Below are 20,106 nucleotides of genomic sequence, written 5' to 3'. Positions count from 1 at the left end.
CAAACAGTGTTACTCATGAAATTCAAGGTGATATTTTTTTCCACTCTTATATTAAACCATTCTTTGTCCTTTGGATTAAATAGTATGAATATAGAGGACAAAAATACATTCAAAATTGTTTGCTTCATCTAAGACTATCCTGTGTGGTGTTGTTGTTGCTGTTGTTGTTGCATTTTAAGTCTTCTCAAATACCACCAGAGCCTCCAAACATAAACGTCTCAAGATTCCCTGTTCTCAGCTATAAGGAGCCCAGCAGCATCACAACTGGAAAATGAGTTCCTCAGTATATCATTTTATGATCCATTTTGGATTCTTCTTCTATTATCATTCTTCTGGATTTCTAACTTGTCTCATGTACACTATCCACAGCCGGGAAGTCATCTGAAATCCCATCGTTCTTACATCACAAGCCTTTCTTAAAATGCACTGGCCCTTCCATCTTTACATCACCTGTTTCCTGAATTTCTTAATTTCTTTCCAGATCTTATTTGGTGAGATCTTTACTTGCTTATAACAATATTTTTGAACAACAACAAAAAGGCAAAAAACAGCGAGAAGAATTGCAGAGAAATTTACCTATTCATGAAAATTTATCTCTAATCAAAAATAGTAATCAATTGCAGCCAGGCAAAACAATTAAATAGTTCAGTTCTGACTTCAGAAAAGCATCAAAAGTAAACCTTGAAAAATAATTGATCTTCTGTACCCCCCTACATAGTCACTGAATTAAACTGCAAAGTTTAGGGGAAAAAAAAATTCTAATACTACCCAATGTTAAATGTAGCAAACTTATTGCTGGCCAGACACTTGCATTTTGTATAACTGTTTCAAATTGTGATAACACATCTCTAGGTTTTAGTCCTAATACATTTTTTGCATTTGGGAAAGACTGACCATTTGCCAAATGGATGACTTATTTTCACATTTATTTGTATATTCTCATATATAAAAAAGTAGATCCTAAAATGAGTTAAAAAGAAAACTCTTGGGCTGGCCGAGTGGCTCAGTTGGTCAAGAGCTTGCTCAAGAGTGCAAGCTCTGAGCAACAGCAGTTCGATTCCCGGCCCAAGCTGAGCTCTGCTGAGCTGCCAACAGGTGGCAGGATGGCTCAGCTAAAATAAATAAATAAATAAATAAATAAATAAATAAATAAATAAATAAAGCAAAAAGAAAACTCTTTAATTTCCATGGCCTTAATCTGTTCTCAGGCAAATAAGCAAAGTATGTATATGTACATTCCAAATAAATCATTGCCTTACTCTAGTGAATATGTGGTCTTTAGGAATGAATGTTATTTATTGTTGGAAAATGAAATAAACTTGAGCCATAAACAACATAACATTGTCACGTTGACTGCTGAAAGCTCATAAATATGCAATTTCTTACATTTGACCCTGGCAGATGCTATTTTATTTTCTAGCTATAAATAAAAACTTTACAGAATTGTACTTTTTAAAGAATAAGGTACCAAATTGTATGTTGCAAACAAAAGGTTTAGTGCAATTCCAGTTTCCCTTATCAAATAGTCAAAAGGGGAAGAAAGACCAGTAGGAAGGAAGGGAGGGAGGGAGGAAGAAGAAGAGAGGAATACTTTATTTTTTCCATAAATACAAATGTTAGCAAGTTAGAAAAATATAAACATATTTTTCATTACATAAAATGAAGCCAGGAAAGCAACTGGGTTCACTAAGTTAACCACTGTAGACTCAGAAAAATGCAGGAGGCAAAGTTGGATCAAGAAATACAAGTAATGACATTGTTTTGGTTAAATAGCTTATGAAACAAGAATACTTCAAATCCCATGAAGTTCACTCTATTACATCATAGGCCAAATTAACAAATCCCAAATAGTTAGACCTTTGAAATTCACCTCCTCTTTTATGATACTCCAATTTGTCTCTAGCCATACTGATTAGCATAAAATGGTCAAAGATTGCTTTTAGTATTCATATTATAATTTTTAAGAGGTGATATAAAGTGTGACAAAATAAAACAAGCAACTATGGTGCATTTCTCAGAGGAGAGCACATTGCTTTAGGGGTTTGTAGGTCACTTCAGGTCCAGAGGACATAATAATATAGTTTGATGCTCCTTATCCCTATTTTTAGTAGGTATTCCTTTTTCTCAGCAGCTCTAGATTAAACATTTTATTATGACACAAGGCTGGGGCAGAATTTATTTTCCTCATTGTCCCAAATGGCATAAGTTCTAATAGTATGCTAGAAAAGTTATCTATTAAAAATGGGTTTGAGCTGGGATTTCTGAAGAAGATCTTCAGAATTTTCCTTTGGAAAGTATCTTCCTGCTATACCAGAGCTGAGCATGCATCCAAATCATCACCCAGTTGAAAACCAATGAAAGCGATTTAGTTTCTGCTGGAGGTAGAGAGAAGTAGGGTGCATGGTAGCATTTCTTATTTGAACTACAAATCATACTAAATGGTTAGATAAGCCTTGGGATATTTTCCTGAAATAAACTATTAAGTCCATATATTTTGTTAAAATGTTTTAAATCTCCTTTAATTTCAAAGTAAATATCTAAACATAATATTGTCTTCTGCCAAGTAGAATTTCTTTTACATTATCCAGTAGCCAGAGACACTGTTCAACGTAATTCTCCTGGCAGTATGAGAGATGTGGCTCGCATTGCAGCAGTAAGTATTAGAGAAGAATGGGCTATGAATCCCAGGCAACTCTGCAGGCAGATGGCATTTACTATACATTACCTATGCATGTTTTCTCATCTGCATCAAGCTGGTGTCCATGGTTACAGGAACAACGGGGCCCACCAAGTGCATGTTCACAGTGATGGGAACAACCACCATTGTTCTTCTCACAGCTATTGACAATTTCCAGTTCAATCCCTTTCCAAACAAGCAGAAGGTGGTTATTAGCATAACAACAGAGAAACCTGAATATATGTCAACAATGGATACACTCTGTTGGGAGAATGGCAAACTTTATTGGAAATTTATCAACACTCTACACATATAAAAGTTGAAGTCTGAGGGTTAGCCAGCATTGTAAATGTCTATGCAGTATCAACATACTAATAAACCTATAAATAATGTTAAGTTGGTGAAGTGATGCAGAATTAGTTCACCAGTGGTTATTAAACACTTAATCTTAAAGGGCACTTACCTCTGGGAATTCTCAGTATTTTCAGGATATAAAAAATTACATGTATTGAATCAATAATCAGGAAGCAAATAGAATGTTTGCCAACTGACACTTCTGTTCTCAAGCTAATGGTATGTTATTATCTATCCTTTTCAGAAGATAGGAGTACATGAAAATACTGTTAAAAATAGACTTGGAACAAAAGTATGAGCACAAGACCAATGAATTAGTTGATCATATTTAATGAGTACCATCCTAATGTGCTAATCAGCTTTGAGGTATATGAGAGTCACTTATTATATAAACATAGTATTACTCTAAACACCAATTTGCTGATTCCGGTACATGCTAATTAGGGGCATTTTGGGTAACACCAGCCTCAGCCATGGATGCCAATCGCACTGAGTATGCAGGCATTATAATCACTCATTTTCTAAGTGAGAGAACGAGAAATTTAAAAATGCTTGATTAGGTTACTCTGCTATTTTTACCATTGCCTACTGTTGTTATTAGTTTGTGTTGCTTGGGTACACCTCTTATTCATGAAAGTGTACACTGGTTCATTTCCTTCCACTCTTAACTCCCAAGTCCTCTAAAAGTAGAAAGATAAGAAAGGACAAGGGTACTTGGGATTGTGGTACTCCTTGAAAGCCAATGTCAGCATTGAGACTGCCTAGGTCTCTGCTACAGTTCCTGTACAGTGAGAGTACGGAACGCATCCTCTCCCATCCCCGGCACCCAGTCCACGGTAGGCAGCAGCCTTACATGTCCCAGAGTACCCAGGGCACACCCCTGTCATCGTACTCGTCCTCTGTGCCATCATTGCCTGGATTACTCAGCTGATAACAGATTCTCAAAAAATAGGTTTGGAATGATGCAATAAACGAAAGAAGGAGTATGCTAATCAATTTATTGTTGAAAATAAGAACCCCTTTGGGTCTGGAAACAGCTAGCTTAGGACTGAGAAAATAAGAAAGCTAAGGGAAAGAATAAAATAACGAAAGGAACTGATATTTTTTATAATATGCTAACATATATACTCTGTAGGGAGATCTCTTTCAAATTTTGGCTTCTATTCTTGTTATTTTTCTGTGATCAGTGAGGCTCTAAGACTTCTGGTGGTAATTTACTTTAAATATAAATGATAGTATTATAACCTCACTAAAAAAGATATGGACTTAAACAAGGGAGTACTAAGATCTATAACTGTCTACTAGAAGTAAGCTAAGATTTTGCATCCTTGATACAGATAACAATGTTTAATAATAGTACTTTAAAAAATTATAGTTTAAAAAACTTTTAAAAATAGCCCTTATGGTTTCTCATAGGTAGAAAATAATTATTTGCTTGATATATTAAATATACATTAAATGCTTATGGAATTTAAGTTCAACTATATATTGCTTGGTAATTTGGGGGAAGTCTTATTTAACCATGCTGGTTCTAGAATTTTCCAATTTCTAATCACAAGACAGTGATAGTTCATTCATATCACACTGTGGGGATTCAATATTTACTATGCAGTGCTTTAAGAGCCTTTGAGAAGAAATTACATAAATATATTGTTGCTCTAGGAAAGAGTTAAAACAATATACTTCTAAAATAGACTTGTTTGGGGCCAGCCAAGTAGCACGTTGGTTAGGAGTTGGCTTGGGATGCCAGCTCTGAGCAGCAGGGCCCTAGTTCGGATCCCACATGAGAGCCAGTGACACTGCGCCCTCTACAGCTAAGATGGTGAACAACAGCTTGTCCTGGAGCTGGGCTGCTGTGAGTCGCTGGTGACTGTGTACGCTGCAGTGGGGCTGGCCGGCAGTGGGCGTGTGCTTTTGTGAGCTGCTGTGAGCAGCCATCCAATGGCCGGTGAGCAACTGCCTCTCTGGGAAGAGGGCAATGATAATAATACCAACATAGGCCAATGAAGCGACGTCCTCCCCAACTAGACTGAAGAACAAAAGGACAGCAACTTCTCTGTTCCCCTTCCCCGATTCCCCAGTGCTGTTCCCCTCCCCCAATTCCCCAATAAAATCTTAAAATAAAACAAAATAAAATAGACTTGTTTTATGAAGGATACATAATTCATTGTTAAACATTACCATGCTTTGAAAACATTTACTCCACCTACAGGTTTTGAAGCAACTCAAAATACCAGTTCTCATCAAGAAAGTTTTGTATGTCAGTTAGTAAATATTGAGGTCTGGTGAGAGCTGCACAAAGAACTTAGCCAAATATTCACATAAGGGAAATAAATGTAAATGTGCACTTCTACCAAATGTATTCAACTCTGGGGCAAATTGCTTTCCCAAGTAAATTCTACAGAAAGCCTGTGCCTTATAACTCATTAGCAACATGATAACTGAGAATGCACTCGTCAGATTTCAAGATTTTATTTCAGGCATTTGTAAATTGCTCCTTCACCCTGGCCACATTAAAAAGCCAAAATATTAATAAGAAGGTAAAACCCCTCCACATTTCTTTCTGCCTGAAATGACTCCTCGGGGCATTAAGAGAAAGACTTGCTTCAGAAGATGTTGTATCCTAATTAGTAGTTAATTATTCTCTCCCATCTTATTTAGTTTGCTATTTAAAAGACAGATATCACCATAGCAAAACTGCACTGTCTTTAAGCAGTAGAAATATACCAACAGATGTTAAGATTTCATCGGCAACTCAGGTATTAAAAAACAGACTTTTAAGCAGTGGAAAAGAATGAAGAATTTGGTGACTCTAAGAATGTCTCTTCCTGAGAGAGTTTAGTTAAGAACACAACATTATTTATTTTGTTTATGACTATCTTTATTCTTCTTCCTTACTTAAAACTGAGAGACATATAATGTAAAAAAATACATGATGACATTGAAAAGACAGTGTATTTGGCACCTAAAATCCCAGTTTTGTCACTTACTAATTTTTATCATTGAGTTTTGGGCTTCAACACTAAGTTGTGGAGAACTAGGAAGGGCATTTTTGGAACTGAGTCTGCAAACCAGCAGTTTTGTTTTGGGCCTGTCACATTTGCAATGCCTATTGGTTAAGATGGTGATTACATACTTCGATATATTCACATATGGTTAAAGGCAAAAGAGAAGTAAAAATAAAAATCCGACATTGAGAGAGGGGCCAAAGATGGAGAGGAAAACCAGGAAAGGGTGAAAATATGAAAGAGAAGAAAGTGTTTCAAGAAGAATGGGGGTTAGTCAACTGTATTGAAAGCTACTGAGAGAGCAAACAGGATAAAACCAGAGAAGTTAATGTGCAGTCTGTTAATATGGAGGTCATGGGGGACATGGAGGGATAGAAGTGATAATCTAATTAGTCTGGTATAATGAGGGAATAAACGATGAGAAGGAGGAAATCTTAACAAAGTTATAAAAATGTTTCTGTGAAGGTGATTAGATTATAGAAGCTCTAGTGGGATGTGGGCTTATTGGCGGGTACCTCCGAGAGGACACTGCACCATGTTGATAGGTTGATAAGAACATTCACCTATCCATTCGATAATTGTAATAGCAAAGATTTTGAGATAATAATAGAGAATGGAATCCAAAGTACAATGGACAAGACAGCCTTTGATAGCAGCAACACCACTTCCTTTAAATTAATGAGGTGAAGATTTCAGATCAATTGCTAGCTTGGATGGTAGTTTGCATCCATTTTATGGATAACATAATAGTCAAGGTAAGGATAAAGGCAAAATAGAGGTGACGTAAAGATTTGGAAGAGAAACAGGAGGTGTTAAACATTCATTTTAATTAGGATGCAAGTAGACATGTTCTGATAGTATAGATTTGTCCAGCCACGTTGCTTAATATTTGACTTATGGTCCTAAATTTCAAATAAAACCAGTTAACATGGTTGTGTTTTAAACATAGCAAAACTCACCTGCTAAAGTAAAGATACGAAATGGGGAAAGAGGAGAAGTCACTGTGAACAAAGGTAAGGTCTGAAGATGAGGAAGAAAAATGAATTGTTAATGATCATGATCACGTGAGAGTCAGAGATACAGAAATTGTCCAAATAAAAATAGTTATGTCATTTGAAAAAAGAATGAAGAAGTAAGGGATGGGCAAGGATAGGAAATATTGAGGTGGAGAACATGGAACATGAAAGAATTTGTATTATATGTTTTTAAGCTTAGTAAAGTAGGAAGTATATTCATCTACAGATTAAGCAGCAGATCAGCAGGGAAGTGATGAGAGAAGGAAATAGCTGCATACCTAATAATAGCAGCTAATAATTCAGCATATTAACATTTTAATATATTCATAATAAGGGATATGTTAAATTGTATAATTGAGCTTAGGTGAGGAAGAAGCTAAGGTTAGATGACAAGGATCATAATTTTTTGAGTAATAGGAGTAGAGGGATGAGTCAGTGAAAGAGAACACAAAGTCAGAAGAAGCTGCTTAAAAAGCTATAATGGAAATGAATAAAAAAAAAAGAGGGGAGGGAGAAGAAAGGCTCACATAAAATGTACTCTTCAGAGCATCCAATGTGTCAGGCATTTTAATACAATCTAGAGCTTCTCTTTGTACTTCCGGTTCCTTCACTCCTGTTAGTTCCTCTTCCTTGAGTTTTACATTGGATTTACCAGTATTCAATAAATATTTCATGGCAGAAGTGAAGGAGAAAGGCAGTCCCTTCACCAGGAAAGCCATGGGTCCAAAGAAGCCCCAATCAGAAGACCTGAGGATTAATCCTTGCCATCTACACTGGGGATCATTACGCCAACCATTTTCTATTGACTAGGCCTCTATTTCTTCAAACTAAAATGAGAAGGTTGGACTTCTAAGCTCTCACACCTACACCGCCCCAGTGGAAAACATTCTCAGGAGCTTCTATTTTGGCAGGATATTCAGTGTCATTCTTTTGTTCGTTACTCTTGTTTAATACTTGTCAAATGCCACACATTTCCAGGGCTGCAATTGTTGCCACTTACTGTAACACTGTTTTCCATCAGCTCCCAGCTCAAAGCCAGGGTGGCAGGCACAGGTGAAAGATCCCACTGTGTTTACACAGAGATGGCCACAGTTAGCAAGCTCCTCTGCACACTCATTTATGTCTGCAGAGAGAAACACACAGTGGCTATGTCTTTGGAGCTCCAATTAAGATTTATGTGTAAACCATAAAAATGAATAGAGTATCCATTTCTCCTCAATCCCCAACATCAAGTGTAACAGTAAAATACCACTTCAGCTCCATATTTGCAAATAACTAACTGCTAATGACATTAATTTTAGTGTTGGTCTTATGCTCTCAAATACTTATTTCTATCTATTAAAACCTACTAGTATCTATTAATTGAGAGAAAGAGAAAACAAATAAAAACAAATTGACCTTATCTGTCCCCTAATAATACAGGTAGAAGTCATTGTAGTTTGTCTTAAGGAATGCATGTCACATTCTCAACCAAAAATGGTATCTCCCTGATTTAAGGTAGACAATACATGTAGCTATAGATAAGGCAGATTTGGGGCCTTACTATGTAGCAATTTATAGTATACATTGTAAATATGCTTGTTTCTGGGTCGTGCTATTTAAACGGTGGTGCCCTCTCTTTCTCCTGACACCAATAGCCCAGTCTATTCAGTGCCACTTCATTTTGTGGTCCAGGTAGTCCCTGCTCCTTCCCTGTAAATGGATAGATCTCATCATTGTTTTTCTTACTAGAACTTCCTCCTTGTGCTGTCCTGAATGTCATCCTTATCAGAGTGCTTAGGAGAAATACTCATTCCTGTAAGGTATTAGTAAAACCATAAGTAGGCAGTAACTTGGGGGGTAGACTTTCTACGAATAATGCACCAGATATTAAAATAAAGCTTGAGAGAGAATATATATCTATATCTATATCTACATATATATATATATATATATATATAGAGAGAGAGAGAGAGAGAGAGAGAGAGAGAGAATGTATATATTTTTCAATTTTCCACAAATATTTAAAAAGAGCCTATTCTGTGCCAAGTGCTAAACTAGGCAGGTGCTTTGTAAACAGAAGACCAAAGCAGATATAGTCTGTGTTTTAACACAATCCACAGAAAATTTTATCATAGCTTTGGCTTAAAGAAAAAAAAACTAAACACCAATTTTTATGTCTAATTCTTTTGCATTTTCTCACAGTGTTTATCAGTACCGTAAGTCAGGGAACATTTTTATATTTTCATAATTAATCTAAATAAACTGTTTGTCATGTCATTAAAATGCCATGATAAAAATGAAGGATTCTGTGATTTCTCAAAAGTTATTAAAACAAAGACTGTCCCATAGGAATGACTTCATTTATCAGTTCTGGTCATGGAGTAATTTATCACTTTCATCTTTGATTTGAAGTATGTCTGTTTTTCTATTTTTAGCAAGAGAAAAATATAACCTTGAATTTATAGAGTTTCTTTCTTTTCTTTTTTTTTTTTTTTTGTTTCAATTATCCCTAACTTCTGAGAACACTGATTTGTAACACATATTTGCTTTTCAAAGCTTATCCCCACCTTCTATAGCCTATAATAAAAAACTCCCTGTGTGGTTATGGGAGGTTTTAAAATATTAATTCTGGAATTCACTTCAGAATGAGAAGCAGAAAACAAAAAGCATTAATTCTGAAACTGCACCAGAACTTTTTATTGTAAGGAAAAATTTCACTGAGTTTTTATAGTATCATAACAACACCTTTCAGAATGATTAAATAAGAATACAAATGTTCCTTTTTAAGCATAAATGAAAACACCTTTCTCCTAGCTGTTCTGACTATTCAAACTGAATTACCACAAAATTTCAAACAATTACACAATTAAGCCATCAGCTTCCACTTCCTACCTCCACAGGCCTTTTTGTCTTCAGACAGCTGGTAGCCTGGGCGACAGGCACACCTGGCCACTCCATTCATGCTCTGACAGATGTGGGCACATCCATTCCCACCTGTGCAGGGGTCCATCTCTAAAAGCAATTAAGCAGTGATAGTTTGCAATTAATTAACTTTAGGAAGATATACAGAGTGGAAGGGTGGAGAAAGGTAATGAGGGAACTGGGGCCACTGGATTTCTCACATAAAGATGGTAAGGACTCTTGAAAACTCTTTCCTACTTTCAGATGGAATGAATACATCAAAAAGTATCCCATTATGTGATCTGAATCTCAAAATCTGAAAAAAACAAAACAAAAAACAACTAAAGGATCAAGGCCAAAGAAAAATTAGCTTAATTTCACTCTTCTCAAAAGTAGATCTGCTGCCCATAGTTAGTCAGCAGAAACTCCTCCATATACCTTTGCTTTTTTTCTCCTCCTCTCCTCATCTTTTCTACAACCCTGAGCAGCAGAATTATCCTTAGATAAAACTTTCTACCTCCTCTAGATCTCCTCTACCTCTAGATAAGCAAAAACGGAGAAGATAAGCAAGGTGGAGAGATATGGGAGAGTCTTAGCTACCGCTGCCATGGAAATGAAATAAAGAAGCTCAGGTCCACTGGAATTAGTTAGCTGGCCTCTTCTCCCTCACTTGCCCCTGTCTTAGTATTAGTTATATGAGGATTCTCTGAAAGCCCAAAGTAATGTGAAGACACACATCCCATGAGGAGTACTTACACTCAGAGTTTATTGAATTCATGAGTCAAGTGATTCTGGTCTAATTCTATGAATCCAGCCTTGTGTCCATTACAGGCTGCTGGGTGCAACTGCAGATTTCTACTCCTGCCCTCTCCCATATTAAAAAAAAAAATAACACACAGAATATAAAAAACAAAACAATGTATAAAGCTACCCTGTCCCCATATTCTCCCATTTTTAACCCAACCACTACCATCCATAAATGCTTTCATTAGTTTCTCATAAATCTTTCCAGACTATGAAAATACAAGTGATACAAATATCTATCTGTCTGTCTATCTATCTATCTATCACCTATCTATCTATCTGTCTATCTATCTATCTACCTATCCATCTATCCATCATTTATCATCTATCACATTTATCATTGTTCTGTTCCTTGTTTTTATGGTAGGGAGAGATTGAGTTGAATGTGTAGATCAGTTTGGGGGAGTATTGCCATTTGAACAATATTAAGTTGTTTGATCCATGAGCATGAAATATCTTTCCATTTATTTTAGAACTTTAATTCATTTCAACAATGTTTTATATTTTCCAGTAAATAATTTTTGCACTTCTTTTGTTAAATGTGTTCCTATGTATTTTATATTTTTTGATGCTATAGTAAATAGAATTGTTTATTAATTTTATTTTCAGAATCTTCATTGCTAGTGTATAGAAATCTAATTGATTTTTATGTGTTGATTTTATATCCTTCAACTTTGCTGAATTTTTTATTAGTTCTAATAATTTTTTAAGTGAATTCCTTAATATTTTCTATATACAAGATCATGTTTTTCTCCAAATAGAGATATTTTACTTCTTCTCTTCAATTTGGGTGACTTTTGTTTTAGTTTTTTACCTTTTTGCTCTGTCTGGAACTTCCAATATAATGTTGAATAAAAGTGGCATGAACAGACATCCTTGTCTTGTTTCTGATACTGAAAAGAAGCTTTCAGTACTTCCCTACTAAGTATAATATTAGCTGTGTGTTTTTCATAGGTTTCATTTTTCAGGTTGAGGAAGTTTTTTTCCATTTCTAGTTTGTTCTTTGTATTATAAAAGTATGTTGAATTATGTCAAGTATTTTTTTTTTCTTTTCTGCATCTATTGAGAGGATCATGTGGGCTTTGTCCTTTATTCTATTGATATGGAGTATTACTTTGTTTTTCAGATGTTGAACAAACCTTGTTTTCCTGAGATACATCCTACTAGATCATAGGGTATATTCCATTTCATATATTGTTGGTTGTGGTTTCCTAGAATTTTGTTGATGACCTTTTATATTTACTGGGTTGTTGGAAAAATTACTCATTTTTGCAATGAAAAAATAGAAAAAAATACGTCATGACTTTTCCAACAACCCAATATATTCACATTCATATCGGTCCAGTTTTCTTTCTTGTGAAATCTTTGTCTGGTTTGGGTATCAGGGTAATACTGGCTTCATGGAATGAGTTGGGAAGTGTTTTTTTCCTTTTTCACATTTTGAAATGATTTGTGAAGAATTGTTTTTCTCTTCATTTTATGAATTTCTATACTAATCTTTACTATTACCTTTTTTTCTAATATTTCCCTGTCTTTTTCTCCTTGTGTTCCTTCTGTACAGTATCAGCTCTCTAAGATACAGTTACATTTAAGTCTACAGATTCAATATGCTTCCCAATTTCTCTCTCTCTCTCTCTCTCTCTCTCTCTCTCTCTCTCTCTCTCTCTCTCTCTCATAGACACATAGACAGACAGACACAGACACACACACACACACACACACACACTCACAGACACACACACACACACATTGCTGGACCTTTTTGGTTTTGTTTGATTTCTTCATTGCATCTGTATGTTTTGTCACAGGTTAAGAAAAAGATGTTGACTTACACAGCCATGTTTATACCAGAAACTTTATTTCTTTAATCCATATTCCCTACCACCAGCTTTCAAGATAATGAGATAGGTAACTTCTCTTCTTAACTCTGAAAACTGAGGTGTAAATTCTATCAGACACAAGATTATATAGTTGATTTCAATTATCTTTCATATACTTTTTTCGTTGACCACTACCTCTCGGAACCTCTTCTCTAGATTTACTGTAATCTCTTATTGTCCCTAATGCTTTCTTGATGTCCAACATCTCCAAATATGAGATGTCTAATGTAGTTCCAAGTGCATATAGAGGAAATAGTTAAACAATTATATATAAATGTAGAACAGTAAAGAGAAAGGAAGTCAAGGGTTCTACACTTCACTTGAACTGGTAAAATGATGCCACCAGTAGATAAGCTAGCTATATATAATGCAATTTCTGGAGCATATAGTAAAAAAGTAACATAAAATGATACACCTAAAGCTTCTATGAAAGAAACAAAACAAAATTATAAAAAATGATAAAGTAATCTACAGGAAAACAGAAAAAAATACAAAATCCCCCCAAATAAACAGAAACAACCAACAGAAAAAACTAGCATACAAGCTAAAGCATATCAATAATTACATTAATGTAAATGGCTTACTACACCAATTAAAAGGCCCAGATTTAGAAAGTGCATCAAAAAACATGACTCAACTATATATTGTCTATGTGAAACTCACTTAAAATATAATGACATAGACCAAGCAAAAGTAAAAGCATGGAAATATTATATCATGCAAATATCAATTAAAAGAAAGCAGGAATGGCTATAGTAATATCAGAAAAAGCAGATCTCAATGCAAAAAAAATATCAAGGAGATATTATATAATAATATGAGAAATAACAAGAGTCAATCCAACAGTAAGACGTTAATATATATATATATATATATATATATATATATATATGCACCAAACAATAAAACTTCAGAAAAAGCAGATCTCAATGCAAAAAAAATATCAAGGAGATATTATATAATAATATGAGAAATAACAAGAGTCAATCCAACAGTAAGACGTTAATATATATATATATATATATATATATATATATATGCACCAAACAATAAAACTGCAAAATATGCAAAGCAAAAGCTGATAGAAATGAAGGAGAAATAGACAAATGCATAATTATAGTTGGAGACTTCATCATCAATTAATACAATAACAACTAGACAGAAAGCCATGAAGAACACAGAAGAATTAAATAGCACCATTAATCCACAGGATCTAGTTGACAATTATAAAACATTCCACTTAATAACAGTAGAATATACAAACTTGACAAGTGCCCTCCAAAACACACCAACATGGACTGTATCATGGATCATAAAACAAACCTCAAAAATTTAAAGAACTGAAATCAAACATAATATGTTCTTTAACCACAATGGAGTCAACTGACAAATCAGTAACAGAGATTATAGAAAAATCTCTGAACACATGAAAACTAAACAAGATATTTCTATGCAATATATGAGTCAGAAAGGAAGTCTCAAGGGGAAAAAAACCAAAAACAAAAACATCAAGCTGAATAAAAATGAAAATCTAGCACCAAAAATTTGAGGACACAGCTAAAGCAGTGCTGAGAGAGAAAGAGAGATTTATAGAACTAAGTATGTTGGAAAAGAGTGAAGGTCTTAAATCAATAATCTAAGCCCCCAACTCAAGAACTCAGAATAAAAATAACAAAATAAACCCAAAGCAAATAGCATGAAAAAAATAAGGAAGATAAGAGCAGAAAGCAATGAAATTGTAAACAGAAAAACAATAGAGAACATTATTGACATAAAAAGTCGGTTCACAGAATAGATCAATGAATTTGACAATAAAAGAGTGACAAGGAAAATATGAGAGATTACAAAAATGACCAAGGAATGAAATGGGATATTACTATCTGCCCTGATGACATTAAAAGTATAATAAGGAACTACTATAAACAACTCTGCAAATATAAATTTGGATATTTATGTGAAATGGACTAATTCCTTAAAAGAAATACAAACACCACAACTTGTTCATATGTATGGCCCTATAGCTGTGAAAAAAATAATTCATAATTTAAAGTTCTCCTAAAAAGAAATCTTCAGTTACAGATGGTTTCACTAGAGAATTCTACTAAACATTTAAGAAAGAATTAATATTGATTCTACAATTTCTTCCAGGAAATGAGAAAGAAAATACATTCTAATATATTTTGTGAAGCCAGTATTATCCTGATATCCAAGCCAGATAAACATAATACAAAAAAAAAGAAGAAGAAGAAAGAAAGATAGAAAAACAATACTATGGATCAATTATTACTCATCAGTAATAATGCAAAACATCTTTACAAAATATTAGCAAATAGATTCAATAATATCTATACAAAAGTTATGTAACAAGACCAAACAGAGTTTACTGCAACATGCAAGGCTTGTTCATTATTCAAATGTCAATCAATGCCATTCTCCGTATTTACAGAGTAAAGAAGAACATTCACATCATCATGTAAATCAATGCAGACAAAGCATTTGACATAATTCAACACACATTCATAATATAAAGAAAAAAAAATCTCAGAATACAGGAGCAACAGGTACCTCCTGAACTTGCTAAAGAACATACATAAGAAATCTACAACTAAGATTATACTTAGTAGTAAAAGACCAAATTCTTTTCCCTCAAGACTGGGAGCAAGGCAAGGATGTTTACTCTCATTGTTCTGTGTAACATAGTGCTAAAAGTTTCAGCCAGTGAATAAGGCAAGAAAAGGAAACAAAAGGATTTTAGATCAGGTAGGAAGAAATAAAACCATTTCTATTTGCATATGACATGGTTGTCTCAAAATCCTAAGGAATCTACAAACTTCTAGAACTAAAAAATGAGTTCAGCCAGTTAATAAGATACATGATATACATACAAAAATCAATTGTATTTATATATACTATTAATGAACACATGGAGAGTTAAATTTAAAAGTCAATGACATCTGCAATCACTAAAAAAATGAAACTCTAGGTGTAAATCTAACAAGACATCTATAGGATTTGTATGCTGAAATCTATAAAACACTGATGAAAGAAATCACAGGTAGATAAATAAATAGATGCACTGTGTTTATGAATTGGGAGACTCAGTGCTATGAACACACATTTCTCCAAAATTAATATACAGAACTAATGCAAATTCTTATCAAATATCCCAGCAAAATTTTTGTATATATAGACATTTTTTCCCCAAAACTATATGGAAGGTAAAGGAAGTAAATAACAATACATTTGTGAAAAAGGAGAATGAGGTGGAATCAATGTCTCTACTTGATTTCAAGACTAATTGAAGCTGTGTGGTAGTGGGAGAAAGATACATACAGAAATCAATAGAACAGAATGGAGAACCCAGAAACAAATCCACACAAATATGCCTATTTCATTTTTGAAAAAGGTGCAAAAGCAATTCAGTGAACAGGATAACCTTTTCGACAAATGCATAGGCAACCAGATGAATCTTGACCTAAATCTCGTATCTTACACAAAAATAGATCATCAACCTAAAGGTAAAACACACACAAAAAAACTATTTTAAAATGTTTTTTTTTAAATCAGCTATTTAACAAAAACTCACAGACACAGGCAACAGTTTAGTGGTTACCAGAGAGTAAGGGGTAGGGGGGTGTTAGATGAGGGTAAAAGGGGTCAAATATATGTTGATGGAAGGAGAACTGACTCTGGGTGGTGAACACAGAATGTGATACATAGATGATGTATTTTAAAGTTATACACCTGAAACCTATATAACTTTACTAACAATTGTCACCCCAATAAACTTTAAAAAAAGAAAAACAGAAAAATGACTTTGAAAAAAATCAGCTTTACTAATAACCACTAGAAAACTGGCATCAAACCATATAAAAATATTTAAACAGGTATATCCATACCATGGAAAACTTTAAACTATTGCTACATGCAAATGCTTGGATGAATCTCCAGAAAATTATGCTGAGTGAAAAAAGCCAATCCATAAAAATTACATACTGTGTAATTTCATTTACATAATATTCTTGAAAAATGGTACATTATAGAAATGGAGAATATATTCATATTTGTGAGGAGGTAAGTATGAAAGGAAAGTGATTGTGGCTGTTAAATTGCAAGAAGAGGGATTCTTGTGGTGATAAAAATCATCTGTATCTTGACTGTATCAATATCAAAATCCTGGTTGTGATATTGTATTATAATTTTTTAAGTTGTCACCATTGAGGGAAACTGGATAACAGTACAAGATATTGTTTCACAAACTGCCTATGAATATAAAATGATCTTGAAAGAAAAAATACAATGAAAAAAGCAAAGCTATATGAGAACAAAATGAATAGAGTTTTAGTGACCAGTGGAAAACATATCAAAAGGAAAATATAACTGGAATATCAGAAGGAGAGGGAGAGAATAAGGAAAATAAAAATTTTTGAAAAAATAATGACCAAACATTTTACAAATTTAATGAAAACAAAACCCACATACTCAAGAGTCTCAGTGAACCCAAGCATGATAAACACAGAGAAAACTCAACCACATCATGATCAAATTGGTGAAAAACAGTGATAACAACAACATTTTTTTTTTAGCTGAACCATCCTACCACCTGTTGGCAGCTTAGTTCTGGCTGGGAATCAAACCAGTGACCCTGTTGATCAGAGCTCACACTCTTGAATGAGCTCTTAACCAACTGAGCCACTCAGCCAGCCCTGTTAATGAGAATCTTAATAGAATCCAAAGGACAAAGAAAAGATAAAAATGACTGTTGTACCTTGTTGAAAACCATGCAATACAGAAGACAAGGAAACATCTTTAAAATGCTGGGTGCCAATAAAAACAAACCTAACAAAATAGAAGTACATATCCCAAAATGGATATGACATAAGTAGAGAAGACATAAAGACATTTAAAAAAAAACAAAAAAAACTGAGTGTATTCATCACCACCAATCTAAACTATAAGAATGTTGAAGAAAGTCTTTTAGGTAGAAGGTACATGACATCTTATGGAAATTTGAACCTACATAATGGAATAAAGAAAGCAAGAAACTGTGCATATGTGGATAAAAATAAAGGCAGTTTTTTGTCATTCAAAAATATATTTAATATATATTTGTGTGGATTAAAGCAAACATAATAAAAACATATTATTGGTAACAACAATATGGCATCAAGGATAGAAAAGACAGTCTGGGGAATATAATCAATAATGTTGTAAATATTTTTTAGGGGGCCAGATGGACTCATGTCTTGTTAGGGAGACCACTTCATAGATGGTGTAGAGGCCTGACCACCGCACTGTAGTTCTGAAGCTGATGTTGAATAATATTGTATGTTAACTATAATTATATATACATATAGTCATGGGATGTGGAGTAGAGTGTGGGAATGGAGTCAATGGAATTGTAATAGATAAGCATGATATCGGGGGTGGGAGGGCAGTGGATGGAGGGAAGGAGGTTGTTACTTTGCGAGGGGTGAAAAGGGTAACTATTGCATTGTTCTGTACACCTGAAACTAGTAATAATAAAAGACAAAAACAAAACAAAACAAAAACGTATTATTGTGTTTGTTAATATGACAATAGTACACAGCAATGAAACATAAAGAATTGGAAGTATATTTTTATAAGATTCTAACTTTATACATAAAGCAGTAAATATCATTTTGAAGACAGACTGCAGTTAAGTTAATGATGTATATTTTCAATCCCAAAATAACAACTATTTCTAAGGCGGTATAGCTAGTAAAGCAATATCAGAGATAAAATGAAATATAAAAATCCTTCACTAAAGGGAAGACAGAAAAGAGGAAAAAGAAATAATGAACAGATTAGATCAGTAGAAAACAAACAGCATTCTCATAAATTAAACCCATATTGAAAACTACAATAAACATAAATGTTCTAACTACTTACATTAAAAGGTAGCATTTTTCAGACTTGGGATAAAGCAAAACCAACTATATGCTACTTACGGTAAACTTATTTTAATTATAAATAATAAAATATATCTATTTATAAAATATATCAACTTTTGAAAAACATGAAAAGGATATACTATAATAGCAAGTGACCAAAATAATCTGGAAGAGCTATGTTACTTTAGGACAAAGTAGACTTCAGGCAAAGTTGATTAGTATGAAAAGGGACATTCATACTAATAAAGGGATCAATTTTTCAAGAAAATATAATACCATCCTAAGTGTGTATGCACTAAATAACAGAGCTTAAAATTATACACAGCATAAACTGCTATAACTGAGAGGAGAAGTAGACAAGCCCATACACAGAACATTCCTCTACTAACAATTGATAAGACAAATGACAAAATCATAATAGGCTACATATGTCAGTAATAAGCTACAATGTTAAGTATGACTTAAAAAAACTATTAAATATCTTAATTCACTGACATTTATAATTTCAATAATTGCAGAATATACATTTTTGCAAGAATATTTAACAAGATAGACTGTATTCTGGGCCCAAAACCAAGTGATTATAGATATACAGAGTATAATACCTGATCAAAATGGAATTAGTAGAATACAAAATGATATTTGGAATTTACTCAAATGTTTAGAAATGTAACAATGTAATTCTGATATACATGACTCAAGGAATAAACATCAAGGGAATTAGAAAATAGTTTGAAGTGAATGAAAACATCATCAAGATGTGTAGGGGAAAATTAAAGCAGTGCTTAGGGAAATTTATAGTTTAAGTGCTTATATTAAAAAAGTGGTAAGGCCTAAAATTTAGAAACTTGCAAAAGAAGATAAAGTCAACCTAAAATAGAAAAGGAAATAATAAAGAAAAGAATGAAACCAGTGAAATAAATAAACAATATGGACAATCAATACAGTGAAAGGTTGGTTTTTGAAAAAATCAGTGAAATTGATAAACCTCTAGCTAAACTGATCAAAAACAAAGACAGGACATACCGTACTTTGCTGTGTACAATGCGTATGTTTTTGCCCAAATTTGTGAGGGAAAAATAAGGATGTGCATTATACATGGGTAGTACTAAATACATATCTGTATGTTTTTAATCCTTTTATTTATGCTTGAGTTAAAAGTGTAACTCTAGAAATCAATAATGATACCTGTATGCAAAATAATACCCTGGAATATGATCATTGGTTTTGAACTTGCAACAATGAAGAGTTCTTGGCCTTCTATGATATGTAAATATTGTAAATTTGGTACTGGTACATAAAATTTCTTGTATCTTGTATCTGTTCTTGTGTTTTGTTATTGTCTGTTATATAAAATTTCTTGTACCATAATATGTTAAAAAATAAATGTTAAAATTCCTTTATAATATGAAAAACAAGTATCTAAATGTAAACTAATAAAATTTGAATTAAAAAATTAAAAGATTTTTTCCCTGTAAGTTTGGGCCTAAAACATGGGTACACATTATACATGGGAGTGCATTATACATGGCAAAATATGGTCAATTAAGGGAATATTATGAATAACTT

The 20,106-nt window shown here is 33.5% G+C and overlaps 1 protein-coding gene across 1 annotated transcript in view; it reads right to left on the bottom strand.

Annotated features, from left to right (window-relative positions):
* The window catches only part of LOC109383447 (multiple epidermal growth factor-like domains protein 6), a 157,587-nt gene that overhangs the window by 99,516 nt on the left and 37,965 nt on the right, over nucleotides 1-20,106 (bottom strand). Inside the window, exons 2-4 of the mRNA XM_019643910.1 lie at nucleotides 9,930-10,049; nucleotides 8,056-8,178; nucleotides 2,726-2,863 (exon numbers count right to left, since the gene is read on the bottom strand). Of these exons, the coding sequence (XP_019499455.1) occupies nucleotides 2,726-2,863; nucleotides 8,056-8,178; nucleotides 9,930-10,047 (379 nt within the window). The 5' untranslated portion in view covers nucleotides 10,048-10,049. The remainder of the gene's footprint in view (nucleotides 1-2,725; nucleotides 2,864-8,055; nucleotides 8,179-9,929; nucleotides 10,050-20,106) is intronic.

The sequence above is a fragment of the Hipposideros armiger genome, unplaced genomic scaffold (genome assembly GCF_001890085.2).
Source record: "Hipposideros armiger isolate ML-2016 unplaced genomic scaffold, ASM189008v1 scaffold_83, whole genome shotgun sequence".
NCBI classification, from domain to species: domain Eukaryota; kingdom Metazoa; phylum Chordata; class Mammalia; order Chiroptera; family Hipposideridae; genus Hipposideros; species Hipposideros armiger.
The sequence above is the reverse complement of the archived record's forward strand: the minus strand, read 5'-3'. Positions and strand labels throughout refer to the sequence as shown.